The sequence below is a fragment of the Geotrypetes seraphini genome, chromosome 18 (genome assembly GCF_902459505.1).
Source record: "Geotrypetes seraphini chromosome 18, aGeoSer1.1, whole genome shotgun sequence".
NCBI classification, from domain to species: Eukaryota; Metazoa; Chordata; class Amphibia; order Gymnophiona; family Dermophiidae; genus Geotrypetes; species Geotrypetes seraphini.
In genome coordinates this window covers 1,177,166-1,192,640 of record NC_047101.1, presented here as the reverse complement: position 1 = coordinate 1,192,640, position 15,475 = coordinate 1,177,166, and the positions used below count along the sequence as shown (strand labels likewise).

The following is a 15,475-nucleotide window of genomic DNA, read 5'->3' as shown; positions in this document are numbered from 1 at the left end:
CCTGGCGAGGCAGGCCGCAATCAGCCTGTTCACAATGCTGCCTCTTCAAGGCCAGCCACTTCCACAACTACTACTGCTTTGGGAGGCCAGAAGTTATGTCAGGTCTCACAGTGGAAGGGCCAGTAGGATGGAATGGAAAGCTGCTGCACAGGGGGATGGGTGGGAGGGGAGAGAGGAGAGGAAGGGAGAGGTGAGACAAAGAGGTAGAAAGAAGTGAGAGGGAGATATCCTGCATATGGTGGAGGGGAGGGAGACATGCATGGAGAAAAGAGAGGGAGAAATGTTGGACATAGGGTGCAGGGCAGGAAGAAATGGTTCATGGGGAGAGAGAAAGGTATGTTGCACATGATAATGGAGGGGAGGAAGGGAGAAATACTGCATGGAGGGGAACAGAAAGGTTTGACCCAGGGCACAAGGCAGGAAGAGAGAGAGATGGTAGACAGTGGGAAAGAAAGAAATGTTGGATATGACAGTGGAAGGCAGAGAAAAATCATTTTATTTTGTGATTACAATATGTTAGATTTGAAATGTGTCTCCTGACAGGGCTGGTGTTAAGACAGCGAGCATAAGCTAGGACCTAACAGAGAGAGGAAAAGTCTTTTTTTATTTATTTTGTTTACACCACAGCGACAGTGTGGGTTTAAAGAGGGGAAAAAGGGGTGGGATGGGTGAAAAAGCTATAAAACAAATGCCTGATTGGGCAAGAAAAGTGAATTGAATGTAATCAAAAACTGAATTCAGCAGGCCAAATCGAATGGAAAATTTTTTCCCTGAATCAGGCAACACTAATTAGCAGCTGTGGTGGGAGGGGGAAAGAAGGAACTGCATCGTACTAAGCCAACAGGGAGAATGGGACTCCCACAGCACTCACTGTGTTGGGCTTGTTTTTGTAGGTTTTGAAGACTTTGTCCCTCAGAAGCCAATGGAGAATCCATGGAATGACTCGCATGAGGAAGTGAAGTCAGTGAAAGACAATGTGACTATGAAGGAGGAGCCTTTCCCCAGTCAGGATGCAGGCTGGGCCAAGGACCACCAAGCAGCACAGATTGATGACCTCTTGTGTCTGGAAGCAGCGCCGTTTCCTGCAGCAGACAGTGAGCAAAACAATGTTGACCAGCAGGAGACGCCTTCAGTATCTAGGGTAATATCGCCACCAGCAGAGCCAGAAACAGTAAATCTTCTGGATCTTTGGCAGAGTGATGGAACCTGGGAGTCAGAGCGTCTACCACTAGCACAGTCGTATGAGGACCAACAAGCAGATATGCTTCTGGAAATGGGAGAATGTTTGGGTGCTGTTGAACCTATGCAGGCTACTGCATGTGACACCTTTGAGCTCTCCAATGCCAGTGGCTCAATAGAGCTCATGCCCGCTGCTGGTAGCATAATGGATGAGAGCATTCTGCCTGAGCCTCCAGCTACCTTCTGTGACATGGACCCCGATGATGAGCCACAAAGCATGATTGATATTGAAGGACCTCACCAGATGACACTAAGTTACCAGCATGCTCTGCAGGAGGCCTCCAGTGACCAGAATGCCACAGGATTGCTTGTTGAATTGGAAGAAGGACATTCAGTGACCAATGGGGAGACACCTCAGAAGGAAGGAACACAGGTGAGACTGAAACCCCAAGCAGAAGTCCCAAAAACAATACAGTTCAATGTGGTGGGGAAGTGTTTTCCTATCCTCTAATCTCCTACCCCCCCTTAAGTTCTCAGAAGGGGCTGTCTCTGCCTCTTGCCACTCCCTCCAAGTTCCCTATCCCACACTGGGAGAAGAGATTGTCTCCCTATGTCTTGTCCTCTCACCAAGCTCCCTATTCCACACTGAGGGGCTGTCTCCCTTCCAGTTGAAACCTCCATCTCGACTTCCTGTCCCACACTGGGAGAGGGGCTGTTGGTCTCTTCCTAAGCTCCTTGTCCTGCACTTGGGGGGTGAGATTGTCTCCTTGGTCCTCCAATTCTGTGTTCCACACTGGGAGGTGAGGCTGTATCCTTTCTTCTGAGTTCCCTGTCCCACACTGGGAGTGAGGAGGGTTTGTCAGCCTTCCTCTCACCCCTCCCTCTGAGCTCCTTGTCCCACACTGGGATGGGGTTGTCTCCTTTTATGTTACCTGTCCCTCTAGGCTCATGTTCACTGTGAAAGGGACCTGTTTCCCTCTGTATTTAACATTTAGCTTGCTCACACGCAGACAGAAACTGCTCATTGAGTTTTGAAGTCCAGTCTCTTAGAGTAAACTTTGACATCCTGTTCCAGACCAGTGAGGGATATTTTAGCCAATCGCAGGATGAAGAATTTGCCCAGTCAGAGGACCAGTCTGCTAAAGCCCCCCCTCCAGTGTTCTACAGCACCCCTCCTGGTAAGTGTGTTGCTATGAGACTGCCTGAATGTGCTGGCTTTTACCCCCTTCTGCCCCAGCAACTGTCTTAACTTCCTTTCTGGTTTCTGTGTGTTTTTGGGATAAAGAGGTGTGTATGTGTGTCTTTGAGCTCAGTTGGTTGACAAGTGGGATGGAATTAGATCCTGGAAATCCTTCTTTTGTTTCTGTCTTAACATCAAGCACATCTGTGGTCATCACCCTCGCTCTTCCACCATCCTCTTCATCAATTAGGAAGAAATATTTCTGGTTTTGTGTAACCATTTTTTTGGGAGGGGGTGGAGTTGCATGACTAGATATGATGTTTGAGCAGTTGAGGATGCTGAATTATGTAGATCACTTGATGGTTCATTAGGTCATAGACCATGTTGTTGCATGTAGTACTTGAATAAATCCTTATCCATCCTATACAAGACTTCGGCTTCCTAAAGTTGGTCTTCTATTGACAGAAATTGATATCACATGTTGGGACGCTGATCCTGTCATGGATGAGGAGGAGGAGGAAGAAGAGGAGGAGGAAGAAGGTGGCTTTGGTGAACGTGCTTAGTCTCCCAGCAGCTACCTGTGAGAATGCCTGAAGCTTTCATAAAGCCACCAGAAATCACTGAGATGATGACGACGATGCCTACTCATGAGGAGGCCCCTGGCCCTGCCACAGAGCTGTGGTGCTCCCTGGCTGCTCTTTGGCTCAGAAGCATGAGTCATCCCATTTCTGAGGGAGAAGAGATGCCCTTTTTGTCTCTCTCTCAGATATCCCTCTATTTTCTCTGTCTCCACCTGTCCCTTGCTGTGCCCCTCCTTCCTTGGTCTCTCTATTCTTAGAACTGCTAATGCCCTCCGCACTTCCTTTAGAATTTTTTACAGGTTAACACAATCTTCTAGCACCTACCCTTCCCTGAACTTGGTCTGGGACTGTGTTAGTGTAAAGACGTTTCCTCCATCATGCGTGACTGCCTAGGACTCGTTCATTATTGGATGGAGTGTTTAGACTGGGTGGAAGCAGAGCTTATCCTTTTTTCATTGTATCTTGGCTTGTAATTCTTAGGTTTTTGAAGATTTTGCAGGAATTTGAAACTATGGCAATAATTAATTATGTGTGAGCCCAGCTCCATGGTATATACTCCAGCACACAGAAAGGATTCCCTCTTTCCTGCTCTCTGCATCCTCAGTCAGCTTAGAGTCAGGAAACTGGATGACCAGGCTTTGGGGCTCGGAGTGATCAGTAGAGATGGCGAGAGGTCCCATTTCAGAGCAAATCAGCTCACAGGAGAAGATAACGCATATCTCTAGAGTTCTGCAGTTGTAGAAGAGAGTTTTCCATCCCTGGGTCCTTCTGAACTGGAATTCCGTTTTTATCTTCTTGAAAAGTTAAATGTTTGGGAAGAAAAATTCTAGAACTATTGAGAGCCATTTTGACATCCATATCACAGAGTGATTAAAACCTGAACCTCCGTTGTGGAGCACATTTTCTCGAACTCGCAGAGACAGATGTGGCAACCTTTAGCCAGTGTCCATAGAACAGGGTCTGGAGCTTTCCTGCCTGGCTGGAGGACCTTATGCCCTATTCCGAGTCAGGGGCTCCAGGTGTTGGGGTGCAGCCCTCTGAGAATTGGATGCCTTTGGATTATCACATTCTTCTTAATTTAACTTCCCTCTAATATCCATAAAGTCCCTTCTCTGGTGCTTCTAGAGAATTCTCTGTGCACTCCCTCCCTTCTCTCAAGTGCTGGTTGCTTCCTTCCCTTTCTCATGTACGGTACCTTGTTTTCAAAAGCACAAATTTATGTAATAATCTGTGCTCATGTGTGTTAATAAAGGAATCCAAAAGAAACCAGCCTTAAATGAGAGTGTAATTTTCAAGTTCCCTCACCCTGATGGAAAGAGATACGAGATGAAAAGTTTAGGGAAAAGGAATGAGAGTGGTAAAACCCCGAAGCAGACTCCAGCAGGGAGGCTAGAGGAGCCAAATTGGTAGCAAATTTAAGTGTTCATGGGGTATGTGATAGCTCAGCAGTAAGGTACACATGAGAAGACAAGGGGCACCGCCAGACTCGCCTAGAGGGGGGCTTTGCATGATAAAACCCAGAGGTGCTGCTACTGCTTCTCATTTCTATAGCGCTGCCAACCATGTAAGAGACGATCCCTGCTTGACAGAGCTTACAATTTAATCGAACAGACATACAGGACAATTGAGGGTAGAGAAATACAGAGGAGTGACAAAATAGAGGTCGGCTGGAGTTAGGAGTTAAAAGCAAGTGCTGGCAAATCTCCTCAGCACTGCTCCCAGCCCAAACGACACATTCTTATTAAAAGACAGGATTTTCCTTCACCCCCTACCTATATGCCCCAAAATGCAAAGGTTTTGGCGTGTTTGCATACTTTATACACAAAGCAAAAATTTCACAACAAACAGTCACTTTACTTTAAATTCAGTATTAATGAGCTGCTGCAATGCAAAATCATGCAAATCAGCTCAGTAATGTGGAATTTAGGAAAGAGTTCAAAACAGGCTATGCTCTCCTGTTTGCTACAGACGATGAAGGGGTGCAGGACGCCTGTCAAAGTGCCTCCCTTCCCCCTCCCCCTGCCACTCTCGGAGCTGAAAGCCATGATGGCTGAGTAGGGGCTAAGCAGCGTCCTGCCCCTTACCACTCTCATCCTCAGCTCCAGTTTCCTTCAGGAGCCCCCACCCTTTAAATAAAAATGTTGGCCTAGTTTCCTTCCCTAGTGATCCCATTCCAACCAATCACCTTTTCACCTACCAGCATACATCAGAAACAATTCCCAGATCGTGCAAAATGATGGGCACCTACTGGTGCAAAGGTCAGATTAGTACCTGACCTTTGCACCAGTAGGGCCCTATGATGCTAAGTTACCTTATCTGAGAGGACAGGATATGTTACTGCATCTCGCTGAAAGTAAACTCACTGGCCATATAAATGCCAGCCTCAGCCATAAGGCCTATTTGGGTGGAAAACAGTTGGGCATAGTAGATTTTGAGAGAGTTTGGGAGGGATCACCATACATTAGAAGAGGATAATGGTAAGATGTAGATCACACATCCTTTATGTGAAGGTGACAGCAGTGGCCATTAAGATGCCCCACTGCTCTATTGTGGTCAGTCCATTACAATGCTGGTCCCTCCCACATCTCGGTGCCTATTTGGACGTTTCTAACTTGGACTTTTTTGGTTGAAAATAGCAAATAAATTTAGACATCCTGTCAGCGTAGACATTTTGGTGTCCAAGTAGAGGATTTTCAAAAAAAATTATTATTTGGACATACCATTCATAAATAGATGTTTCTCCTCCTTTGGATGTTTTGTGGGAAATGTACATAGTCGGACTTAGATGTCCTATCGAAAATGACCCTCCACCTGTGCTAATACTAATGTTTGACACAATAGTTGAGATGTTTCTGTCTCAAAATAAGATCTAACTCTCCAGAGTCCCCATAATACCTTGAATATTTTGGTAGCCACTGACTGGGCTTGAAGCTCAAAAGTAAGGTGTTTATTCATAACTGCCTCCAATATCTTCAGTGCGACTCGAGGATAATTTGTTATCTAATCTTAATTCCTGTTGTAAATTAAAGGAAGAACTAATTGCCAACAATTGAAAAGCCCAGGGTTGATCTCACCAATTAACAGCAATAAGTTCCAGACTTCAGAGCTGATCACTCTCGCCTCCATCTGTAGCCATTTCAGGCCCTGCCATCTTCAACCTTGCCCTCAACTAGGCCCCAATTCACTATAATATCTACAGCCTCCAAGTTTAGGAGGGGTTATTGTAAAACAAACATCATTCTCCTTCCATGTAGGTTGATGTGGCTTTTGGAGTGAAGTGTTGCCTTTTGGCTGAAGTATAATTCCATGCAGGTTACTCAGTGTTTATTCTGAAATTCCCCATATCCACCCCACTATCTGTTCCGGGAGGGATTTGGGGCATTCACCAGTCAATATTCAGCTGGTGACAGTTGGTATCTTTTTAAACTGACTTTGGTGTGCAGAATTAGGCCATGTCTTGGCCTAGGCACTGATTGGTTGGGTTCCAATATGTCTCCAGAAAAAGGAGGACAGATTGAGACATCCAGGTTTTACTTCCATTGAAAGTAATGGAAAGTAAAACCATTGAAAGTAATGGAAAGTAAAACCATTGAATGTAATGGAAGTGAATCCTAGCTGAATATTGACCAAGACTAGCATAAGCAGAAACCATACACCTCCCCCTTCCCGATCAGCATTTAGAAAGAAAATTTTAAAGACTGTTATTCCAGTGTGCCTTCTGTGAGAACTGAGGAAGTCCTGAGAGCTTGCTACCAATACTTTCGTAGGCTTCAAATCTGATAAGAAATTGCGAGAGTAGATGACTACTGTTTTTATGAGTATCATGTATGTATTTAGAGATGTTTAATGGTGGTGGTTGTTTTATATGTTGAATTATTATTTGTGCATATTTGATTGTGATCCACCAATAATAGTAGATTGGCTGGATCTGTATTTTTAAATAAATAAAACCTACCTCTTGTTTCTCTAACCCTCCCTCCCAAACCTCACTCTCTCCTGCTCCTCATTGTTCTTTCAAAATGGCTGTGCTACCTCTAGTGGTAGGACCACATTACTACCGTGAAAGGTTGCAGTAGTGAGTGAGTGAGATTTTCTCCTGCTTTATGGACAACTGGACCACCAAGGATGGCTGATAGGCCTGGGCCAGGGGAAGGGTCAACCAGAGGATTCTGATGTTGATCAGGAAGCAGAAGATTGGAAACTAGACCTTTGGTGTGGAGGGAGGGATGCCGAGCTTCAGGCAGTCACTGACAGCTATTTGAGTGCTTGCTGATATTCAGGACTAACTGGGTAAAGTTAATTCTGCCATTTATGAAGTCTTACACACCCACTTAGCTATGAATATTACTGGCACCTGCGTAACTCTAGTCTCCCTGACACCATCCCCTGTAACATCTCTCTCATGCCTACTTAAATAGCCTTCATATTGATGCCTCCCCCCCCCCCCCCGCTCCGAGTTTCTCTTGTGCATAATTCATATTTAAGATGTTTAAGTGTTGCAGACATTCTCAGGCTGTTCTTGGGTTTCAGAATATCTACTCTAATCTTTGATTTTTTTATACCGATTCATCCCAACAGGAGGGCTCGGCTCAGTTAACAAAATATTAACAAAATTATACAGGAGATTAGAACAGAAACTATATCTTTAGTAATACAAGTGGAAGAGGCTGATATGATCCAGAAGCAGAATTGTAGTATAAAGGATGTAGATTGTACACAACTGGTCTCAGACAGGTGTCTTTATTGTCAAGTACCCTTGGTCGGTTTGTAAAATTTGCTATGAAAACAGAAGTTATTAGTCTTTCAAGGCAATTTCAGCGAGGGTCATGATGAACTCTGAAGGTATTCTCCTTACATATATGAACATCCTACAAATTAAGGCTTTAGATATCATTAGACAGGTCCCTTCAATAGCAGTTTATATAAGATGAATGTCAACAGAGTTCATCATGAAATTGCTTTGAAATACAATGACTTCTGTTTTGATAACAAATTTTACAAACTAAGGATAGTTGACTAAGGGGCTCATTTTCAAAATACTTAGAAACACAAAGTGCTTTGAAAATACGCCTCTAAGGGTATTTAACAATAAAGACACCTTTCTGAGACATATGATCAACATCCTTGTACTACTATCTTTAATGAATATGCATGAAAGAGGTTTGTATACAGCAGAAGCAGTGCAGGTTAGGGCTCTTCAGCTTTGAAGAGAGGAGACATGATTAAGATCAACAAAATCCTCAGTGGTGTAGAATGGGTAGAAGTGAAAGTACCAAGACCAAGGGACATGCAATGAAATTAAATGGAGATACTTTTAAAACATTTTTTTACTCAATGAATAGTTAAACTCTGGAATACATTGCCAGAGGTTGTGGTAACTGCAATTAACATAGCTGGGTTTAAGAAAGGTTTGGACAAGTTCCTGGAGGAAAAGTCTATAGTCTGCTATTGAGACAGACATGGGGAAGCCAGTGCTTGCTCTGGATCAGAAGCATAGAATCTTGCTACTCTTTGGGTTTTTGCCAGGTATTTGTGACCTGAATTGGCCACTGTTGGAAGATACTGGACTAGATGGACCATTTTCTGGCCCAGTATGCCTACTCTTATTTTCTTATGTCTCTCATGTATAACTGTTCTACATGGTCTGAGAATTCAAGGACTGGCTTGAGAATCTCTGCCCCGAGTAGACATAGTTAAGCCCCTAGTCTCAGGTGTTTTCTGGTTGCTTCCTTTCCTTTCAGCTGGTTCTGCTTCTCTCTTTCTCTGGGTCTGGATGCTGGTTCCTTACCTTGATATTTAGCAGACATGATTGCTGTAAGGCAGTGGCCTACAATGCAGGATCTGAGGGCCAGTGGCAGCCCCCATTGCAACATAGAAACATGATGGCAGGTAAAGGCCAAATGGCCCATCCAGTCTGCCCATCCGCAGTAACCATTATCTCTTTCTCTCTCTGAGAGATCATATGTGACTATCCAGGCCCTCTTGAATTCAGACACAGTCTCTGTCTCTACCACTTCTTCTGGGAGACTTCCATGCATCTACCACCCTTTCTGTAAAAAAGTATTTCCTTAAATTACTCCTGAGCCTATCACCTCTTAACTTCATCCTATGCCCTCTCAATCCAAAGCTTCCTTTCAAATGAAAGAGACTCGACTCATGCGCATTTACACCATGTAGGTATTTAAACATCTCTATCATATCTCCCCCCTCCCGCCTTTCCTCCAAAGTATACAGATTGAGACCTTTAAGTCTGTCCCCATATGCCTTATGACGAAGACCACGCATCATTTTAGTAGCCTTCCTCTGGACCGACTCTATCCTTTTTATATTTTTATTTGAAAGTGTGGTCTCCAGAATTGTACACAATATTCTAAATGAGGTCTCACCAGAGTCTTATACAGGGGCATTAATATCTCCTTTTTCCTACTGGCCATACCTCTCCCTATGTAACCTAGCATCCTTCTAACTTTCGCCGTCATCTTTTCAACCTGTTTGGCCACCTTAAGATCATCACGTACAATCACACCCAAGTCCCACTCTTCCGCTGTTCTTCACCCCCTAACCTATACTGTTCCCTTGGGTTTTTGCTGTCCAAATGCATGACCTTGAATTTCTTAGCATTAAGAACATAAGAAGTTGCCTCCACTGGGTCAGACCGAGGTCCATCTTGCCCAGCGGTCCGCTCCCGCGGCGGCCCATCAGGTCCGTGACCTGTGAAGTGGTTTCTGACCACTTCTATAACCTATCTCAAGTTCTATCTGTACCCCTCTATCCCTTTATCCTCCAGGAACCTATCCAAACCCTCCTTGAACCCCTGTACAGAGTTCCGGCCTATCACATCCTCCGGAAGCGCGTTCCATGTGTCCACCACCCTCTGTGTAAAAAAGAACTTCCTAGCATTTGTTCTAAACCTGTCCCCTTTCAATTTCTCCGAGTGACTCCTAGTGCTTGTGGCTCCCCACAGTTTGAAGAATCTGTCCTTATTCACTTTCTCTATGCCCTTAAGGATTTTGAAGGTTTCTATCATGTCCCCTCTAAGTCTCCTCTTCTCCAGGGAGAACAGCCCCAGCATTTTTAACCTGTCGGCGTATGAAAAATTTTCCATACCTTTTATCAGTTTAGTCGCCCTCCTCTGCACTCCCTCGAGTACCGCCATGTCCTTCTTGAGGTACGGTGACCAGTATTGAACACAGTACTCCAGGTGCGGTCGCACCATTGCGCGGTACAGCGGCATGATGACTTCCTTCGTCCGGGTTGTGATACCCTTTTTGATGATGCCCAGCATTCTGTTAGCTTTCTTTGAGGCTGTCGCACATTGCGCCGATGGTTTCAGTGATGTGTCGACCATCACCCCCAGGTCCCTTTCCAGGTTACTCACCCCTAGCAGTGTTCCCCCCATTTTGTAGCTGAACATCGGGTTCTTTTTCCCTACATGCATGACCTTGCATTTCTCTACGTTAAAACTCATTTGCCACTTTTTTGCCCAGTCTTCCAGTCTCGTTAGGTCCCCAGGTCTTCGCAGTCTTCCGTATTTCTAACCCTGCTGCAGAGTTTGGTGTCATCAGCAAATTTGATAACCTCACATTTAGTCCCTGTCTCCAGATCATTAATAAATATGTTGAACAGTAGGGGTCCCAGCACCGACCCCTGCGGAACTCCGCTCGTGACCCATTGCCAATCTGAATATTTGCCCTTTACTCCAACCCTTTGTTTCCTGCCCGCCAACCAGTGTTTGATCCATCGGTAGATATCCCCTTGCACCCCGTGGTTCCACAGCTTTTTAAGTAGCCGTTCGTGAGGTACCTTGTCGAAGGCTTTTTGGAAGTCAAGGTAAATGATGTCTATGGATTCCCCCTTATCCATCTGACTGTTTATTCCCTCAAAGAAGTACAGCAAATTCGTGAGGCATGACCTTCCCTTGCAGAAGCCATGCTGGCTCTCCTTCAGTTGTCCATTGTTTTCTATGTGTTCGCAGATTGTGTCCTTTACCATTGCTTCCATCATCTTTCCTGGAACCGAGGTCAAGCTCACAGGCCTGTAGTTCCCTGGGTCACCCCTTGATCCCTTCTTAAAGATGGGCGTGACGTTTGCTATTTTCCAGTCCTCTGGGATCTCCCCAGTTTTTAGGGAGAGGTTACATATTTGGCGAAGTGTCTCTGCTATTTCGTTTCTCAGTTCTTATATTACCCTTGGGTGGATGCCGTCCGGGCCCGGTGATTTGTTGCTCTTTAGTCTGTCTATCTGTCAAATTTCAGACCATTCTTCAAGCTTTGCTAAGTCTTTCTTCATGTTATTCACACCATCCGGGATGTCTATTGCAGATTTTGGTATCATCCACAATGAGGCAAATCTTACCCAACAGCCATTCAGCAATATTGCTTATAAAAATGTTAAAAAGCATAGGCCAAGAACAGAACTTTGAAGCACATCACTGGTAATATCCCTTTCCTCAGAGCGATCTCCATTGATCACTACCCTCTGTCACCTTCCACTCAATCAGTTGTTGACCCAGCCTGTCACTTTGGGTCCCATCCTGAGGACACTCAGTTTATTTATTAGATGTCTGTGTAGAACACTGTTAAAGGCTTTGCTAAAATCTAAATACACCACATCTAGAGCACATCGTCTATCTAATTCTCTGGTCACCCAGTCAAAGAAATTGATCAAATTTGTCTGACAAGACCTACCTCTAGTCGATCCTTGTTGCCTCTGGTCCTGTAATCCATAGGATTCCAGAAACTTCACCATTCTCTGTTTTAAAAGTGTTTCCATTAATTTGCTTACCACAGAAGTCAGAATTTCTGGCTTCTAATTCCCTGCTTCTTCCTTACTTCCACTTTTGTGGAGAGAGATCACATCTGCCCTTCTCCAGTCCTCTGGTCCCACATACTCTAGAGCAGTGGTTCCCAACCCTGTCCTGGAGGAACACCAGGCCAATTGGGTTTTCAGGCTAGCCCTAATGAATATGCATGAAGCAAATTTGCATGCCTATCACTTCCATCATATGCAAATCTCTCTCATGCATATTCATTAGGGCTAGCCTGAAAACCCGATTGGCCTGGTGTTCCTCCAGGACAGGGTTGGGAATCACTGCTCTAGAGAAGCATTGAAAAGGTCAGTCAGCAGAGCCACTAGAACTTCCCTAAGTTCCTTCAGCACCATCCAACCCCATTGCTTTGTCTACCTTTAATTTAGCTAGCTCCTCACAAACGCAACCCTTCCTGTCTCTGTTCCCTCATATACTCCCCCCACCTTGTCCTTAGACTTGCTGCTGGAATTACATCCATAAGAGTTGTTCTGTCTTCTACCTGCACCATGTAGCGCTCTGCATTTGAAACGTGCACTTTCCAAACTCCCACACATTTCTCGTGAGACTGAAAAAGCAGTGAAAGAATCAGGGCACAAGCAGCTCAGTCTCCCTGAAGAGTCATGTGATGCTGGAAGAACCTGGCAAGTTTCTGGAGAAAATATAAGGGAAATTAAAACACTAGCATGACGGCCAGCTTAAAGGGGTGGAGGGTAGAGACAGAACAGCATTGATGACAATGGAAATGGAAACCAGTTGTGATCCCCTCGACAAAAAATCTCAAGTACAAAAGAATCTTCCAGTCCATGTTCACCTTCCTCGGAGTTAAAATCTGGAATGATCTTGCAGAGACCACTAGAATGGAAACTAACCACATCCTATTGTGAAAGAATAGGAAAAATTCGATCTTTGACAACTAACTCTTCTAGGAACATCTTAAGCACCTGACCTTTACTTAGTTCGCCTAAGTTCTATGTTTCCAATCCCCCTTCCTCCACCCTACCCTCTTCCTTTCCTCAAGTTGCCTAGAGCCTGTTTAGGTGTGCGCGACACACAAATATTAGAGTAGATTAGTAAGTGGAGAGGAGTTGAGAACAATGAGGTGGGAGCCATGGGTGAGGGAGGGGACTTAGGGAAAGAGAGGGTGGAGGGTAGACTATTTTAGTTATGAGTTACTCTGAAAGTGCCTAATCAGCCAGGCTGACAATAGGGAGGAATCCAGCAGGCAAGCTGTGACATTGGAGGAAGATCCCTCAACCCCTACCTAGTGTGCTCTGCACTTTGACAAATCTTCATCTCACACTGAGTTTTATTCTTGTGCCATCAGGATTCCCCCCCTCCCAGACAGTGAAGATCACTGCTGTAAAGTGCATAATAGCATTGTGTTAAAAGTTACAGGGATAATTTCAGTACTTAAGTAAAGTTGGCTGCGAAGCAATGATCACCTGAGCTTGAGTCGTCTAGAAGAATCCTGCCTTGGATGCTGCTATCCTACCTTACTCTTGAGGGCTTCAGTGTGGACCAGTAACAGCCTATGGGAAGGAGCTGGGAGCATGATTTCATCCTTTTCAAGATACAGCAATTCTAGATCAGTTACAGAGGCTGAGAAAGTATTTTTCCACCTAATATATTGTATTATTTTCTGAGAGCATTGTAGTATCAACATATTATTTGAAAAGCAGTCTGGGTTAGCCTGGGGGGATACATGGGAGCAAGTAGACTGGAGAAAGACTGGCTAGGAAGGGACGACACTGTTGTATTTTGCCAATATTTGAAGAAGCTAATGGCAAATATGATGGTGTGTGTTTTGGACCTCCAAATGTTACAAAATATAAAATGTGGCCCTTGGTAGAAAAAGGTTGGACAAGCTTGGTTTAAACCTTTTTTAAAATCCAGCTTTGCCTCTTACCACTTGCTCCAGCAACGCGTTCCAGAGCTTAATTATATGTTGAGAGAAAAAAAATCTTTTATTTGTTTTAAATGTCCTACTGTGTAACTTTTGGAATGTCCCCTAACCTTTGCACTTTTTGAAAGAATAAACAGTTTGCTTTATCCATTCTAGTCCACTCAGGATTTTATAGGTCTTAATCATATCTCCCCTCAGCCTTCTCTTGTACAAGCTGAAAAGCCGCAGACGCTTTAACTTTCATCATTTTGATTGCCCTTCTCTATCTGTTTTTATCTGCTAAGTCTATTCCCTTCAGTACTTTGAATGTTTCGATCATGACCCCTCTCAGTCTCCTCTTTTCAAGGGAGAAGAGGCCCAGCTTCTCCAATCTCTCACAGAATGGCAACTCCTCCATCCCCTTAACTATTTTAGTCACTCTTCTCTGGACCCTTTCAAGTAGTACCGTGTCCTTCTTCATGTACGGCGACCAGTGCTGGACGCAGTACTCCAGGTGAGGGCGCACCATGGCCCGGTACAGTGGCATGATAACCTTCTCTGATCTGTTTGTGATCCCCTTCTTGATCATGCCTAGCATTCTGTTAGCCTTTTTCGCCACCGTCTGCCCTTTCATAAATTTAAGATCCTTTAAAATCACGATCTCCTTTCTGAGAAGATAATGTGTGGGCTGCAAAATTCATTGTCCTTGTTTTATTCATTATCAATCTATGTATGCAATTCAACATCTTATGTTTAAGTTTTTAGGTACTGAGGATAATAATGGCTTCTACATGGAGAGGGTGGTTGATGCCTGAAATGCCCTCTTGAGAGATGTGGTGGAGACAAAAACGGTAACGGAATTCAAAAACGTGTAGGATGAACACAGAGGATCTCTAATTAGAAAACTTAAATGGTTCCATTGGTGTTTGTGTTGCATTGGTGCTTAGATGGTACTATCCGAAAGGGTCCAGAGAAGAGCGACTAAAATGGTTAAGGGATTGGAGGAGTTGCCATACAGTGAGAGATTAGAGAAGCTGGACCTATTCTCCCTTGAAAAGAGGAGACTGAGAGGGGACATGATTGAAACATTCAAGATAATGAAGGGCATAGACTTAGTAGATAAAGACAGGTTGTTCACTCTCTCCAAGGTAGGGAGAACAAGAGGGCACTCTCTAAAGTTAAAAGGGGATAGATTCCATACAAACTTAAGGAAATTCTTCTTCACCCAGAGAGTGGTAGAGAACTGGAATGCTCTTCCGGAGTCTATTATAAGGGAAAACACCCTCCAGGGATTCAAGACAAGGTTGAACAAATTCCTGCTGAACCAGAATGAACGCAGGTAGGGCTGGTCTCGGTTACGGCACAAGTCTTTGACCTGGGGGTCGCCGCGTAAGCAGACTGCTGGGCGCGATGGACCACTGATCTGACCCAGCAGCGGCAATTCTTATGTTCTTATGAAGAACTAAGGCCGGTATTAGGTAGACTTTCACGGTCTGTATTCCATATATGGCAATTTGATTTAGGATGGGCTGGAACCTAAGCACAGTACAAAGTGGACCTCTTTGGTCTAAGTCCCAGAAATTTCAAAGAAAGACCATTTTAATCTTGAATTAATAAAGATTGTGAATGTTGGGCAGACTAAATGGACCATTCGGGTCTTTATCTGCTGTCATTTACTATGTTACTAAAAATATAAAGAAGAATGGTACATCCCAAAGCATCAGCTGTGATCCAGTTAGTCAGAGCCTTGTTGTAATGGAGTCATTTTTAAGGAATAAATGCCTCTTGGAGATCAGACAATGATCGAATTCTCTCTATAGCAGACATTCAAAATACTGTATATC

General features: G+C 44.4%; 1 protein-coding gene across 1 annotated transcript in view; it reads left to right on the top strand.

Annotated features, from left to right (window-relative positions):
• DBN1 (drebrin 1) overlaps nt 1–4,211 on the top strand; it is a 39,541-nt gene extending 35,330 nt beyond the window's left edge. Inside the window, exons 11-13 of the mRNA XM_033927411.1 lie at nt 894–1,612; nt 2,255–2,357; nt 2,825–4,211. Coding sequence (XP_033783302.1) covers nt 894–1,612; nt 2,255–2,357; nt 2,825–2,922 — 920 coding nt within the window. The 3' untranslated portion in view covers nt 2,923–4,211. The remainder of the gene's footprint in view (nt 1–893; nt 1,613–2,254; nt 2,358–2,824) is intronic.
• The last annotated feature ends 11,264 nt before the right edge of the window (nt 4,212–15,475 follow it).